The 16014-nt window shown below is 34.4% G+C and overlaps 1 protein-coding gene across 2 annotated transcripts in view; it reads right to left on the bottom strand.

Annotated features, from left to right (window-relative positions):
- The window catches only part of LOC145258239 (cubilin-like), a 1360229-nt gene that overhangs the window by 427818 nt on the left and 916397 nt on the right, over positions 1-16014 (bottom strand). For both annotated transcript variants that reach the window (XM_080116206.1, XM_080116216.1), the window contains exon 8: positions 15752-15904. In XM_080116206.1, the coding sequence (XP_079972332.1) occupies positions 15752-15904 (153 nt within the window). The remainder of the gene's footprint in view (positions 1-15751; positions 15905-16014) is intronic.

The following is a 16014-nucleotide window of genomic DNA, read 5'->3' as shown; positions in this document are numbered from 1 at the left end:
CGAGTATTGAAGTGATGCGCATGAACAAAAACAGAAAAACAAGCAAAGATCTTGTTAGAATTTTCGTAAATGGATTTCCTGTTGAACATAACCGGGATGGTAAATCTCGATATATCAAAGACGTTTACCATCCCGGTTATATAAAAAATAAGTTCATCTTTAATGATTTGTATATGTGGTTTATTTTGAAAAAGAAAACAAATATACGAAAATTTATGAAATCTACAAGACCTTCCTTCGTTTGTCTGGTTTTGTTTATACGTCACACCATCTCAACATCCGGTTTCCTCCATTGCTATAGCCTTCTTATATCGTTAAATATTTGTTTACACGCATATATATATATATATATATATATATATATATATATATATATATATATATATGCACGCACACACAAAACTGTATTAATACTACTACTATTGTGTCGAGTCAGGATGATTTATGAGGTTTTGGCTTAACACATGCGCATTTGCAATGTAAAAGTTCTAATAAATGGATAAGCACAGTTATATACGTGAACACACACACACATACACACATATATATGAAGAGATAGAGAGAGGTAGAGCGAAGCAGTGTACATCACAAGTTACTAGAAATAACAAACATTAAAATGCTCAATGGTAGGTTCTACAAGAGCTAATATATATTATATTTAATTGCTGAATATTTCTGTGCCGGTTGGAAATACCTTGGCTTCATTTGTCTGATCATCCTGGACTTATGAGAAAACTTTATATTCTAGAAGAATTTCTCGGTCTAATAAGGAACGAATACAGCAGTCTCAGTCTCTTTCTATATATTTATATACAGAGAGAGAGAGACGCGCCCGCATACACATATACTTACAAGGAAACTCGACGTTTTCTGGAATTGAATGAGGATCAACATATGTTCCATCCTCCCATACATTTGTAATCGACACTTGCCTCAGCTGAGTGACACTTGACAATAGATTGTTGTCTACATTGTACTGTAGAAATTCTGTTATTTTGATAAAATTATCTCTAAATATTGGCTTCACTTTAAGTTTAAAAAGCAAATGTAAAGTATCATGGTCAAACTGATCTTTCAACAGAAACATTCAGTTCAGACATTCTGATAAAGACCTACGTAAGAACGCTCCGAAAACACATCCAGTAACTTCGTATGAAATCAAAGTCGTCACAGCTGTTTACGTGTTCATAGGAAACGAGCTCGAATACAAGGTTCCTTATATATATGCACAGACATACATAAACACCTTTACACTGACATGACTATATTTTTATTTCTAGTAATGAAAAACGAAGACATCCTCCGGCGAAACAAGGACCTTATGTATACATACTCAGACATTATGTATAACAAACAAGAGAGAGAAATAAAGCGACCGTGGCTTATATTATATTGTGTCCTGCTAGTTAGTATAAGTTTTATACTTTGACAACAATACATTTCCAACGTTGTTTGCCACATAAGCAAATAATACCAAATTTGATCTTGAAATTTGTGTACTTCCTCTGTATCGAGATTTAGACAGAATTAAAATGCGGCGGCCTTGGTTCGCTGTCTTATTCATCGAATCATGCCAGACAAAAAATGCATAATATTTCTCAATAGACATTGATTGGTAGGCAAGAACACTTATTCTGTTTTGATACAATCTATTCCAAATACAACAGAAAGCCAAATAAGATAAAATCAAGAACTAATACCTTCTCAGAGGTACACAGCCACGTGAGGATACATTTTGTCTACTTAAAAAAAAAAAATTCGTTTCTGATTATTAATTTTTATTTCTGAAATTATAATTTGAAATCGATAAGGCTAACATTTAAATAATAGATGTATGAAAAGAAAAAAGGCAGAATATATTATGAAACACATTTATCATTTTTTTTTAACTCAGAAAAAAAAATGACATTAAATGAAAATCTTATTCTTTTCTAGATGCGGACTTTGTAAAAATAAAGAGTCCTGCATTTTAACTTAGAAAAACTGAAGAGCTGCAAAGATGGAAGTGATCCCATTAAAACGGGCGACCGTTTTTTCTCTGCGATTTTCTTGGTCACTACCATTCTCAATGCTTTTTCACCAGTAATTCAATGGCGAATCTACTTCTGATGCACGTACATGACAGGGTTTCTTTTTTGAAGAGTCTAACACCGTCATTATCTGCACCAGAGAGGTGGAACATTCAGGTTATGCATGCATCGGTTCATTCATCATATCAATGCAATCTGCTGTCCCGTCTGATCCATTTGGGTGGAATAAAAATCAGGAAGTATTAGTTTTGGAAAACCTTCGTATATCCCTTGTGGCTAACTTTATCCTGAACTTTGACACCGAAGGTTTAGAAGATCCGTTTAACTGATTCTGATTAATTGCTTTCTAAACCATCGACTGAATCTGAAAACGTTCAAATCGTTACAGTACAAGTACTTGAAATTCAGGAAATCTTGCTTAATTTTTACCTAATGAGTATAGAAAGATTTCAATGCAAATCTGAAATATTTAAACTTTTAAATACGAGATTTTGCCCATATATTTTGTTCCCTAAAAACTTTTAAATGCTCCAAATAAACTTAAGTTTGTGGAACATTTATTAATTGATATTAAATGCGTATTGTTCAAATCGTACAAAAATGGGAGTTATCGCAACTTTACAAAGGATTCCTTGACCCTTTTATTTCATTTTCATAAAATGAAACTCAAAATTCATATGACTTTCACAACTTAAGTTCATAATGATCGGTTAATTTATTTATGCATGTATCTTATACATACTATGTAAACATATACACATATCTAACTTTATACGAATAGAAATTATGACTTTCCGTAACAAAAAAATGATTGTTATGATAAAAACTAAGAATTTAACGATGCCTTCGTATAAAAAGTCTGATTTTTAATTTGCTTTTAGATAGCAGTAATTCAATTTTTTTAATAAGAGAAAAGTGTAGTATCTGTCACTGATTATTTTCTGTCGTTAGTCAATGAAGGAAACATCATTGTTTCAATACAGAGGCAAATTTGATGAGCTGAATAGTCTCCACCTGAATCCATTGGGTCTTACTATCCTCTGAATAGGACACTAAATGCATTTTTAAATTAAATGAGATAATATATAACAGTACTGTGTACTACAATTACTCTAAAACAATATATAAAATTAATCTATAATCATTATTCTGTGAGAGCTGTTTGGATCCTCTCCAAAGTTTATGAAATTTACTAAAATTCTATTTGTTCGATGATGTATGAAGTTATCTAAACGAGTAAACCACTAACTTATTGACTAGACTGTAATACAAGTCTTTGTTAGAACTGCTTTGTTTCTTACTATGTGTAAATTTTATAATTAATGTGTAGACTTTTGATTTCTAAAATATATCCTATGTCTCCAGTGTGCTATTTATAATAGAGTCAATATTTCGCTTTCCAAATAAAATGAATAACTTTTACCTTTCAATTTGTGCCATTGAAGTCATTACACATGTCAATGGTAAAAGAACTAATAAAAACATATCTATGATATAACAGGTAAAACCAACCGTGTTTTACTGTTTTCGTATGAATGCTAGCGAATAGAAACATTTAATGTATTAACATTTATTACGGGAACACAAGAGTTGCTGAATCAGTAAAAAAGCAATCGGGATGAAACATGAAATAGTCTTATTAAAAAAAGTGTTAATGTAAACTAGTGATTCTGTTTCTTTTAACTTATATAATCTATATATCTATAAAAGTGAACGTGTCTGTGTGTGTGTGTGTGTGTGTGTACATTTCCCTACGCAATAACTGTCAATTTTCAGTCTACAGACTCGAAATTTGATATACAGGGTACTGAGATTTAGGAAAACCTTTGTAATCCATTTTCGGCCAGATATTTGGCTGTTAAGGAATCAAAGTTCAACGATTTGACCTTTGAGAACTCTACCAAACTCCTCCGACAATTTTGGGTATAAGCAATTGAAATTTAAGATATAGGTTCCTTGGACATGGATCTAACTTAACGTGATTTGAGCCCAAAACAATATTAAAGGGTCATAATAGGGATCGAAGTTAATCTTGTATTTAAAAGTTCAACGCCGACCTGGAATGCTAGTAAATAAAACATTAGCTACAGATGGCCAACAAGTACAGTCACACTTCTATTCCCACAGAAACTAGAAAACAGGAAAATATTCCGTTTAAGAAGTGTTCAAAGATGGTGCTCCCTGCAGAAAATTTGACAAATACTCGACTAACTACAACTGCCAACAATTTTCCCTTCATTCTGTGCCTAAAACTAAACAAAAATTGCATTAGCAAAGTTTCTTTCCTAAAGCTGTACGTCTGTCGAACACAATACCGTGGGACTGCTTCCCAGCTAGTATACATGATCACTTTAAGTCTAATGTAAATAAGTTCTCTTTGAGTCGTCCTCTTAAATAAGTAAACTCTGCTATTACCGATCATCAAAGTAGAGTCTCACCCTCTACCTGACACTCATTAACCTTTTATCAAGCTTTTGAACCTTGATAAGGGCTAACCCTCCATCTAGTTAGAAAAAAAAAAAAACAATAACATTTTTTTAAAACAAGTTTAGATGGCTTCATTTTTGCAATAAATGGAATATGAAACTCTCGAGTACATTTATGTTCTATAGCAAGTGTATTAAGAGGAGAGCTCTGAGATAGTGACAAGGGTACGCGCAAGATGTCGACTGATTAAAGATAAAACAAACACCTAAGTGAAGCGAGGCCATCCTTCCACTGCAACCGTTACAAAAAATTACATTGAATGCATACAACGGTCACTTTCTCCGAATTCCGGTTTCTTTCTGATTCTCTCTTTTAAACGCGCCGGCCGAGAAGAGTATCGAATGTATTTGCATCGTTTATTATAAAGGAAAAAGACATCGATACGTTAGTTTACATAATAAATTAGGCTGTTGCAAAGGGTGATAGTTAAGACGCATAGGTTAGCTAAAAACGACATAAATATAATGTTCGGCTTATGTTTATAGAATAAAATAGATAAATCTTTATACATATAAATGAAATAGAAATAAAAGAAATCCAGGATTGTGCCTTCCGATGTATACTAGTCAGTTTACCCACAAGTTTAGCCACCAACCAAATTTATATTTTTAAGCAGTAACCGATGGGAGGTGACAGTGGCTTAGTGGTTAATGACACGGACTTACAAATTAGGTGTGCCAAGTTCAAATGCAGTTCGGTCCACAGAAACTAACTTAGGGATGATTACAACCATCATGTGGTCTTTCCCGTAAGAATTCTAACTATAAAGATATCAGGGATACGAATGCCAACAATAATTATCTGATTTATTCCAGAGTTATAATACTCAAGCAATTGCAAAATTTTGAAGCTTATGGAAGCTATGGAAACGTAGAGGATTAAAATTCAGGATTTTACAGAAAGATGATAAAATCATTTGATGGGGAGCATATAGAAAAATAAACAGTTCATCAATGTGTAGACTTAGCACTATCGAGTGCTGTTGTTAAATCCTTTATATTATTGAATTACTTTGGAATTATTTTGGAGATAAGTAATTTGTATAATTTTTTATTTAATTATTTTGACTATTAACCGCGACGGGATAGGAATGTCGAACCCTCCAACTAAAAAAAATCCAACCTAGATTGCCTTTCCGGGCCCGTGGTGCAGTGAGTAGCGATGCGGAATATCTAGGATTCCAGGTGAGCATCGGCTAGAGGTAGCGGTTTCAATCCCACCCAAAACCCATCAGAGAATATGTTTGTTTGTTTGTTTGTTTTGTTTTACGGCATATCAACCACTTTGGGGTCATTTAATGCCGAAAGGTTCGTTATGTTGTGTTAAATATTGGTTTGTTCTTCTTAAGGTTTTTTTTTTTTTTGTGGGGGGGGGTCTTTCCTTATATTTTTGAGTATATTTTAGTTTCTTTCAGAAAATTGATAATTTTTTGGGGATCAATCTTGTTTAATATTGTTTTCAGATTTTTTTCTTGGTAATACTTTGTTCGGATTTGTTCAAGGTCAATGCAGTTTGTCAGTATATGGTGTATTGTGTAGGGTTCTTGACACGTTATACAGTTTGGTGTCTCCTCCCCTTTTAGTAGATGTGAGTGGGTGATGTGAGTGTGACCTATTCGCAGTCTGGTCATTACTACCTCTTCCTTTCTTGTTAACTTTTTGGTGTCTCTCGTTCCAATATTTGGTGTTATTTGGAATAGTTTGTTTTTGGTGCATGAGCTCCAGTTTTCTTGCCATTTTCTCTTCAAAAATGTGTTTATTTTAGTCTTTAGGTCTGTATAGGGGATTTTTCCACTTATGTGGTTTTGTTGCAGAGTTTCCTTTGCTGCCTTATCTGCTTGTTCATTCATGTATATGCCGATATGGCTTGGTATCCAGCAAAAGATAATGTTTTTTTTCATGGTTATGGCATCTATTTTGTTTAGCAATTTTGTAATAAGTGGGTTTGTCATTTTTTTTTCTTTTAGAGATATGAGTATTGAAAGTGAGTCAGTAAATATGATATATTTTTGATGGTCATCATTGGTTATTATATTCAGTGCCAAATCTATGGCTGTTGCTTCTGCGCTGAAAATAGAAGATTCGTTTGGGAGCCTTTTCTTTAGTTTTATTTTTTTGTGGATGGCTGCGCATCCTACTTTATCTCCATCTTTTGATCCGTCAGTGTAAATTTGTGTATATTCTTTGTATGTATTCTGGATGATAAGTAGTTCTTCATGGAAGGTTGATGGGTGGGTTTTCGTTTTGGGATATTTATTTAATTTTAATATTATGTGTGGTTGTTTGATCATCCAGGGTGGAGTTTTTGATTTGTTATATTTATGTATTTTTGTAATGTCCATTTGGGCTTCTGTGAGAAGGTTTTTTATCCGGAGGCTGTAGGGCTTGATATCTTCTTTCTTGTTGAAGAGATGTGTGTATTGTGGGTGAAGGGTACATTGATATGCAGGATTTGTTGGACTTGATACCAGCTTTAGGTAATATTGTAGCGCTAACTTCTGTCGTCTTAGAATCAGTGGAGGCTCGTGGGCCTCTATATAGAGGCTTTCTACTGGAGAGGTTCTAAATGCTCCCAAGGCTAATCTTAATCCTTGATGGTGGATTGTATTTAGTTCTTTTATGTAGGACTTCCTTGCTGCTCCATAGATGAAGCATCCATAGTCCATTTTAGATCTGATTAGAGTTTGGTATAATTTTAATAATGTGACTTTGTCTGCACCCCAATCGGTGTGTGCTAGGACTTTGATCAATTGCATTGTCTTTTGGCATTTTGCTTTTAAATATTTTATATGCGGTATAAAGTTCAATTTTTTATCAAATATAATACCTAAATATTTATGTTGGTCGGTAAGTGGGATGTTCTTGTTATCCAGTTTCAGGTTGGGGTCGTGGTGGAATTTTCGTAATTTGCAAAAGTGGATGCATTTAGTTTTTTCCTCTGAGAATGTAAATCCATTTTCTATGGCCCATTTGTTTATTTTATTCAGACAGAGTTGTAGTTTGCGTTCGGCTGTTTGTATATATTTAGATTGGTAGTATATAAGTAGGTCGTCCACGTATAGGGCATTTTCAATTCCTGGGTCTATGTTTTTTATGATATTGTTTATTTTAATGTTGAAGAGGGTGACAGACAGGATACTGCCTTGGGGGACCCCCATTTCTTGATCTTTTTGGACTGAATAAGTGTTGTCCATCCGTACTTGGAAGTTTCTATTTGTTAAGAAATTTCTGATAATTTCTGGCATTCTACCCCTAAGTCCTAGTTCATACAGGTCTTTTTGGATTCCGTATTTCCAAGCGGTGTCATACGCCTTTTGCATGTCAAAAAAAATTGCTATTAGATGTTCTTTTTTTGCAAATGCTTCTCTTATGCGTGTTTCCAGTTTTATTAAGTGATCGGTGGGGCTTCTATTTTTCCTGAAACCCGACTGGCTTTCTGTAATTAGATTTTTGCTTTCCAAGTACCAATTTAATCTTTCGTTAATCATTCTTTCAAAAGTTTTGCACAAACAACTAGTTAGTGCAATGGGTCGGTAGTTTGTTGGGTTTGTATGGTCTTTTTTTGGTTTGGGTATTGGGATTACTGTTGCCTGCTTCCAGTTTTTTGGAATGTTGTTAGTTATCCATATCTCATTGTAAATTTGTAATAAGTAGTCCAGTGATGGTTTTGGTAGTTTTTTGAGGAATTGATAATGGATCTCGTCGGGGCCGACTGCTGTATCGGGAGATTTGTTTATTGCCTCCTCTAGTTCTGCACTGTTGAATAATTGATTGTAGTTTTCTTCATTTTTTGATTTGAAGTTTATTTTTATTTTTTCTTCATTTTTCTTTATAGCTTGGAATTTTTTATTTTGGTTTTTTGATGATGAGTTCATTGAGAATTGTTCTGCTAATTTATTTGCGATATTTTGTTTGTCGGTAATCTTTGTGTTGTCGCATATAAGGTGTTTAATAGGGTTCTTTGTATTTTTTCCTGCTATTTTTCTGACCATCTCCCATACTTTTTTGGGTTTTGTGTTTTGATTAATTTTTGTTACATAATCTTTCCACGAGTTCCGTTTTGATTCTTTGATAGTTTTCCGTGCTTTGGCTTTGCTGTTTTTATAGGTGTCCAAATTTTCTTTCGTTGGACTGTTTTTAAATTTCCTTAGGTTTGCACGTCTGGCTCTTATAGCTTCTTTGCATTCTTTATTGTACCAGGGTTTGTTATATTTTGTAGTAGTGGAACTTTTTGGTATGTTCTCCTCGGCTATTGTGAGTAGGGTGTTGCTGAAATATGTGATGTGTTCTAAGTCAGGATTCGCTTCAGGTATTAATCTGTATTGACATGTATTTTGGAAATTTTCCCAATTTGCCTTTTGTAAATTCCAGCGGGGTGTTTTGTCTTCTGGCTTGGGATTCTCGTTTTCTATTATGATTGGGAAGTGGTCACTTCCGCATGCATCCTTATGTGTTCTCCAGCTATAATCCATGTATATAGTTGGGTCACATAGTGTTATATCGATTGCTGATAGGGTTCCCGTTGGTGGGTGCATATATGTATTCTCTTTGTTGTTGAGTAGGCATAGATCGTTTTGGTTAATTATTTTTTCTATGGTTTGGCCTCTTTTGTTGTTTTTTTTACTGCCCCACCATATATTATGACTATTGAAGTCTCCCAACAGTAGAAAAGGTTTAGGTAGTTGTTTGATTATATTGTTTAATTCAGTTTCGTTTATTGTTTCATTTGGTGGTATATAGAGTGAGCATAGGGTTATTGTTTTGTGTAGTGTTGCAGTTATTGCAACAGCTTGCATATTTGTTTTTAAGTTCACTTTGCTGTGTGGAATGTTTTCGTTTATCAGTATTGATGATCCACCGGTGGCTTTGCATGATAATTTGTTTATGTGGTTGTATATTGAGTAGTGTTTTATGTTAATTTTGTCATTTTCTTTTAAGTGTGTTTCCTGTAGGCAAATTATTGCAGGACATAAGGATTTGATAAGTATTTGCATTTCTTCGATATTAATTTTTAATCCTCTTATGTTCCACTGTAGGATTTTGTTAGTCATGGTTTATATTTTCTTTTGGTTTTGGACTGTTGGTGTTTATGTCTACGTCCATAGTTTCGATGTTAGTTTGGGTGTTTCTTTTGGAAGTGGATGGTCTGTTTCTTGTTTCTGGTGAGAGGCTTTTTTTGGGTTTTGGTCTGGGACTTTTAGATTTACTTTGTCTTGACTGTCTTTTTTGGCTATCAGTTTCAACTAGTTCAAATTTATTTTCATTTTCAATTAATACTAATTCTGTTTTTTGTTTGTCATTTTGTTTTTGGGGGGTAGTTTTTTTGTTGTTCTGTTCTATTTCCATTTTTTCTGTTGTTGTGTGTTTATTTTTAACATCTGTTTTTGTCCTTGTTTGTGACTTGGATCTTTCACGTTTTGATAATTGAGGAGGTTTCATTTCTTTAGGGATTGATTCCTCAATATTGATGGAAGTTTTTCTGATTTCCTTTGTTTCGTTTTCTTTTATACTGGGTTGTTCGTTTCTGACTTTTATTTGGCTGTTGGAGTTTATTTTCAGTTCTGATAAAAAAGATTTTAATTCTTCAAGTATGTTCTTTAGTTCTTTTGCTAGGTTTGCAATTTCTGGAGCAAGGTTTAGTTCATTGTAGTTGTACATTTTGTTTGCTTGTTGGGTTATTGTGGCATATGAGTTTTTGGTGCGATTTGTGACTTCTTTGCGGGCTTCTTGGAAGGTTATATTTTTTTGATATTTGATTGTTATTATTTCCTTCTCTTGATTATATATTTTGCACTGTTTTGAGTGAGAGTGGTGCTCTTCTTGACAGTTTGTGCATTTGGTTTTATTTGGACAGTCTTCTTCATCGTGGTCTGGGTTTTTTTCACTGCAGTTTCCACATGTGAAGAATCTTAGACATTGGTCTTTATTATGTCCAAACTTTTGGCAGTTGTAGCATTGTAAAGGTTTTGGGATGTATTGTTCTATTTTCGTTCTTTCATAACCTATATTGATGGTCTCTGGTATTTGAGGATAATTGAATGTTAATATATAAGTGTTTGTATATATTACCTCTCCTTTTTTTTTAAATGTGATTCTTTTTACATCTGTGACCCCTTGGTTTTTTAGTTCTGTTTTGATTTCTTCTGTTGTGCAGACGGAGATTTCCTGGTTTTTTATGACTCCTTTGGAGTAGTTTAGTGTTTGGTGTGGATAAGCTTTGATGTTTGTTTCATGCAATTTTTGTAGTTGAAGTAGAGTTTTGGCCTGTTTTTTATTTAGTACTTCTACCAATATGGTACCATTCCTTAATTTTTTGACATTTTTAGGTGTTATTTTGCTTGATATTACCTTTTGGATAATGAAGGGTGACATTTTAGTTAACGGTATATTAGACGTTGCTTCTAGCACGATGAATCTTGGAAAGTTTGTATCTTCATTGTCGCTGTCAGAGTCAATTTCTGTGTGTGGTCTCTTGGATTTTTTGGTATTCATAATAATTTTTGAAAAATTCATCAGCCATGCTCCCCACCCTCCTCGGAGCCCCTTATGGGGAAGAACTATGAGGGGGTAAATCCCATTCGCCTCGGTTCTCCAGGGCTACATAGCTGGTATACTCAAACATGGGGAGGTTTCCAAGCATTCACAATATATGGTTATGCCCACCCAAGTATGGGATTTCCCTGTATTTTTATTATTCCTGATGGTTACCTTTTTCCCAGCTTGATTGACCCTTCAGCCATCGCTTATTAATTCAGTTTATTGTTTATGTTGAGTGTTAGTGTGTTTTTGTTTGGATTGTCTGAATTAGTGCTTGTCATGACCAACCGATTGATTGGATCGGGCCTATCCAACCTCCCGTCTAGCCTAGTAAGGGCCAAAGTGGTGTGTTGTAGTATCATGTTATTATTTCCTAGGCATGTTCCACTCAACCACCAGGATCCCGTTCTTAATGCATTACGGGTTGCCACCAACGGTCAACTGGTGGTCCCATTGAAGGATTTTTACCCTCTGCAGGGGGGCAGTTGGTATGTTCTATCGCCCTACCAACTAGGCAAAAAAAAAAAAAAAAAAAAAAAAAAAAAAAAAAAAAAAAAAAAAAAAAAAAAAAAAAAAAGGTGAGGAGGTGAAGGAAAAAGAAAACGAGGGAGGGGAGGGGGAGGAGAATGTTGTTTTTGTTTTTGTTTTCGCAGAACATGACTAAGTTTTGCAAAAGGGAATAAAAAAACAAAGACATCTATGTAGGTGCGTTTCATCTCAGGAAGTCAGTAGACAGCCTGATCTGGTAGCACCAGCCATCAGAGAATAAGATGACCAAACCGTGGTGAGATGACAATAGTTATTAAAGGTAGCAATCGCTGTGGATGTAGTTGGAGGATTCAACATTCCTATCCCGTTGAGGTTAACCTGACGAAGGCCAGAGGTATAATTGGCCGAAACGTCGTGAAAACAACTAGAAATAAGGGGAATAGTCGAAATAATTAAATAAAAAGTTCCTTTATTTCAATAAGTTTTTAATACTTTAAAAGTAATTCTATGTCAGATCCAAACTACTAAGTTTGTATATAATGTTGATTCTTTCATTCAAAAAGCATGTATTTTAGAAATGAGATAGAGTTGTCGATTTCGTCGTGGAATCCTCATGGCTGTTTCTTTTGCAAAATAGTTCTAAGAGAACATTACCATTCATTATTACAAGAAAAGTGGAATCAAGAAAAATGTAACGAATCAAAACCATCCGTTCCTTTTTCTTACAGATGTTTATTCTCATACAGGAAAAAAGAATATTTATTCTTTGATTAACGATTTAAACTTTCCTTCTTTTGAAATAAATAATATTACATCGAGTAGAACCGCATTCTGCCTTTCTGCTTAAAGGGTCGTTTGATATTCGCCCTCCGACACTAAAACCCAAGTGCCATGGAATATTCGAAATATTTGCTCTTATTCTACAGAATAGTTTTGTTTACCTCTTTCACAGTATATCAATCGGTTTTGTAGTTTTTAATGCAAAAACACAGTATACAGCATAATCATGACCCAACAGTTCCTGCAAAATCACCAAAGTTAAGAAATGTTAAGCCTTCTATGTATCAATATGGATTATTATGCAGGAATAATAGGTGTTGTATGTGGGATATATCTTTTGTATCAAGTCATCCTGGGCTACTACTTCTCACATAGATCAAGCAATGCTGATCCGAGAGAGGTGTGGTGGCTGGTTGCACAACGATTGCTTCATAATTGACTCTTGGCATTGGCATTCTTACAAGAGCTATCCATTTTCTCTCGAGACGAACAGGGCTTTATACAGAAACTCAGTATATCTTTGAAACGATTAAGAGAAGGCAGTTATGTTAATATATAAAAAAAAGTTTTGGGAGTATATACCAAGGAGGTCTAGATAAAATCCTTAAAGAATAAAAAGTGCATTTCAGTAAGTCTCCATTTGCCAATTTTTACACAAATGCAAACAGTTTTGTTTTCCTCATCAAGATGGGATGACGTCATAAAAGACGTGCTGTCTTGAATGATAATTAGGGGTATGCATTGGAATATTCAAGCATTCCTTCGGGGCTCGTTCCTACAAGTGGCTATCATCCATCCAATGTCTTGTATGAATCGTAAAGTACCAGAATCAAGAACATCTGACGTTTAAATTTATATGGACTGTAAGGGTCAATTAGTGAGCCGTATTTCTTATTTTCTTGGTGGGGAGGTGGAGTAACAAAGGAGCTGCAACATCATTTTGACAGCATTTACCTGACAACGCGAAAAGCGAGAAAAAATGCCATGTTTAATCAGTGACTATCGCCTTTGCCTAAGCCACTACATATACCTGGATGGAAAATTGAGGTTCATACCCTTTCCAACAATACTAGTGCCAAATTAAACACAGTATATCGAATAATTTACATTTGTTGGGTTTTATGGCATATTAACCCTTTGAAAGTTAGTGAATTCATTTAGATAAAAGCTGGTACTCATTAAATATTTAATTGTTCGACCATAGCTGAGGTCAATGAAAGCTCCTCTTATCATCAACTACTGCACTGTGATATAGGGGAGAGCGCCCTCTTGTCTTTGGATTACTTTACTCACCCTTTCTTGTTAATCTATAATGCCAGGATGCAAGTATCATTTTTTTTTTAGTCTTTGATATGAACTTAAGTCCCCGCACCGGCTTATTGGCAAACATTTTTTTTTTTTTTTAATTACTGAGCAGAGGATGTCCCCAGATTTTTCAGCGGAATGTATAAAACAAAATATCAGTAAACATTCAAATGTTAAATTTATTCGGATCATTCTATAGTAAAAGGTTTCGTCTTGCCAGTAGCACATCAGGTGCAAATAATGCCGATCGCATGATAAAAGCCACAACGAAACATTGCGTCGCACAACGATGGCTGAACTGATACGGTCACAGTACTCATCGTCAGTTATCCGAAATGCTTAAACGTTTGTCCCACATTAAGGTCTTATCGCTTAAAGCCACGTATTAGACCGCTTAAGATATAGAGGGCATCAGTGTATTAAGATTTGATCCTTAAGATTAACTTAAGCAATAGTGCAGAAGACAGAAAAATATTCACAACACGTCTAACTTCATCACAGGACAAGAGGGATATGAAAATGAGAATGTCATTCCCTAGCAGAAACGCTGGAAATATAATTTCGCCCATTTTTGGCGACAAAAAATACAAGTTATTGATAATGTTTGCATGGATCAATTAAAGAAACAACAATTCTGATTTCGCATACAATGAAAATTGTAAAAAAATGAAAATAAAACCAGTAAGGACTAGTAACGCGTTGCCTGATGATAAGTTATATAAAAGTTGTACAATGGATGTAGAATGCATGTTTTTAAGATGGATTTAGTTCTGAAGACTTTGGTGGAAGGTATGGCACAATCACGTTCATACACCAGTTCTCACCAGATCACCGAAGTTAAGCAACGTTGAGCCTGGCCAATACCAGATAGGTGACCATTTGGGAAAGCTAGGCACTGTATATACCTCCTACGTACCTCGCTATGAAAGCATCTACAAAGTTGTGGATGGCCTATGCCCCTCCAGGGGTTCAAGGCTATGGATTGGACGTTGGTGGAAGATTAAACGTGGACGATGCCCATATTTAAAGAACGGATGAGAGTCCTTGGATCAGTAGATATAGAAATGTTGAAGTAATAAATCTAACAGGTGATGTCCAAGGAAAACATAGCAAGTGATAGAAATAGACTTGAGAGAAAGAGGAACAAATAAAAACTAAAACATAAGTTATTTTGTTCAAGTTCTTAAAACCGTCTATCACATGCTGACATATAAAATGGACGTTAAACCAAATATGATGATGATGATGATGTGCTGACCAGATGTTGATTCTGGCTAAGATTCTCTAATTTTATACACGTTTTCACAAAAGATACATAGATTTCTCTCTTAAATTATAACAAAACTGCTTCAGTCATATAAAACAAGGTTAAACGTCTACAAAATCTGTTGATTCCGAATATGCTATTGTTTTACTAAGAAAGAAAACGTTAACAACTGATGCGTAAACAAACCTGTGCATATACATCTTTGCTTATATATAACCAGTAGGGCTATACGGCATTGCTCGGGTCCATATAAATGAAAGAGAAGTTAAATAATGTGGATAATAGCTTTATATTAAATTCCCCCCTCTCTCTTTAGGATTATATTATTCTCTACGCTCCTCATCACTTTTCCGTTCTTGTCAACGCTTTCTTTATCCTTTGACTAACTAATTCTTGTCTTGTTTTAATGTTCTAAAAATACAATTCTAATGATAAAGCTATCTCTTAAATGTAATACTATAATCTCATTTATTGCTTCTAGACAACGCCGTATAGAACACAATGATGATATAGATTTTGTGTGGTTTCTTTTCCTCCTATTGCTTTCATAATATTATGAAGAGAAATTATGTTAATAATAAATAGTCTAAAAGAGATAAAATATTATATCGTCATTTACATTTAATGATCCCGGACAACACCAATTAAAAGATTCTGTTACTCCCACTCTCTTACCAACTATATAGTATTTATTAAAAAATATGAGGCAAAATAATACCATACCAGACTATGAACCCCGCCATCTTTTAGCCAAATGAATCATTTGATATCTACCTTCTGATACGAGAAATATTCCACAGATCATTCGAATTCATTTATTATGGAGAGAAAATATGGCAACCATAAAAATCACTCACCTTTCTGTTCGGAAATGAATTTAGCTTTGAATCCCCGAAAATGAGCTTTCTCGTCTGTGTTGAATGTAATGTACATTTTTCGTCCAGTGCTTATAAACTCAGGGGTATCACCGTTACACCAGGAACCAAGGAGTGGACTACGTGGAGTGCCACCTATCGGGGAAAAAGGAAAATAGAAACTTCCGTTAATATTGCATTACTCTCTATTTTTTATATATGACTTACATGAAATATATAAAACTCAGTCTTCTGAAAGCCGCGTG

The sequence above is a fragment of the Euprymna scolopes genome, chromosome 3, assembly GCF_053919585.1.
Source record: "Euprymna scolopes isolate OS-2025 chromosome 3, ASM5391958v1, whole genome shotgun sequence".
Classification (NCBI taxonomy): domain Eukaryota; kingdom Metazoa; phylum Mollusca; class Cephalopoda; order Sepiida; family Sepiolidae; genus Euprymna; species Euprymna scolopes.
Note: the sequence above shows the minus strand (reverse complement) of the source record. Positions and strands in the feature narration are given on the sequence as shown.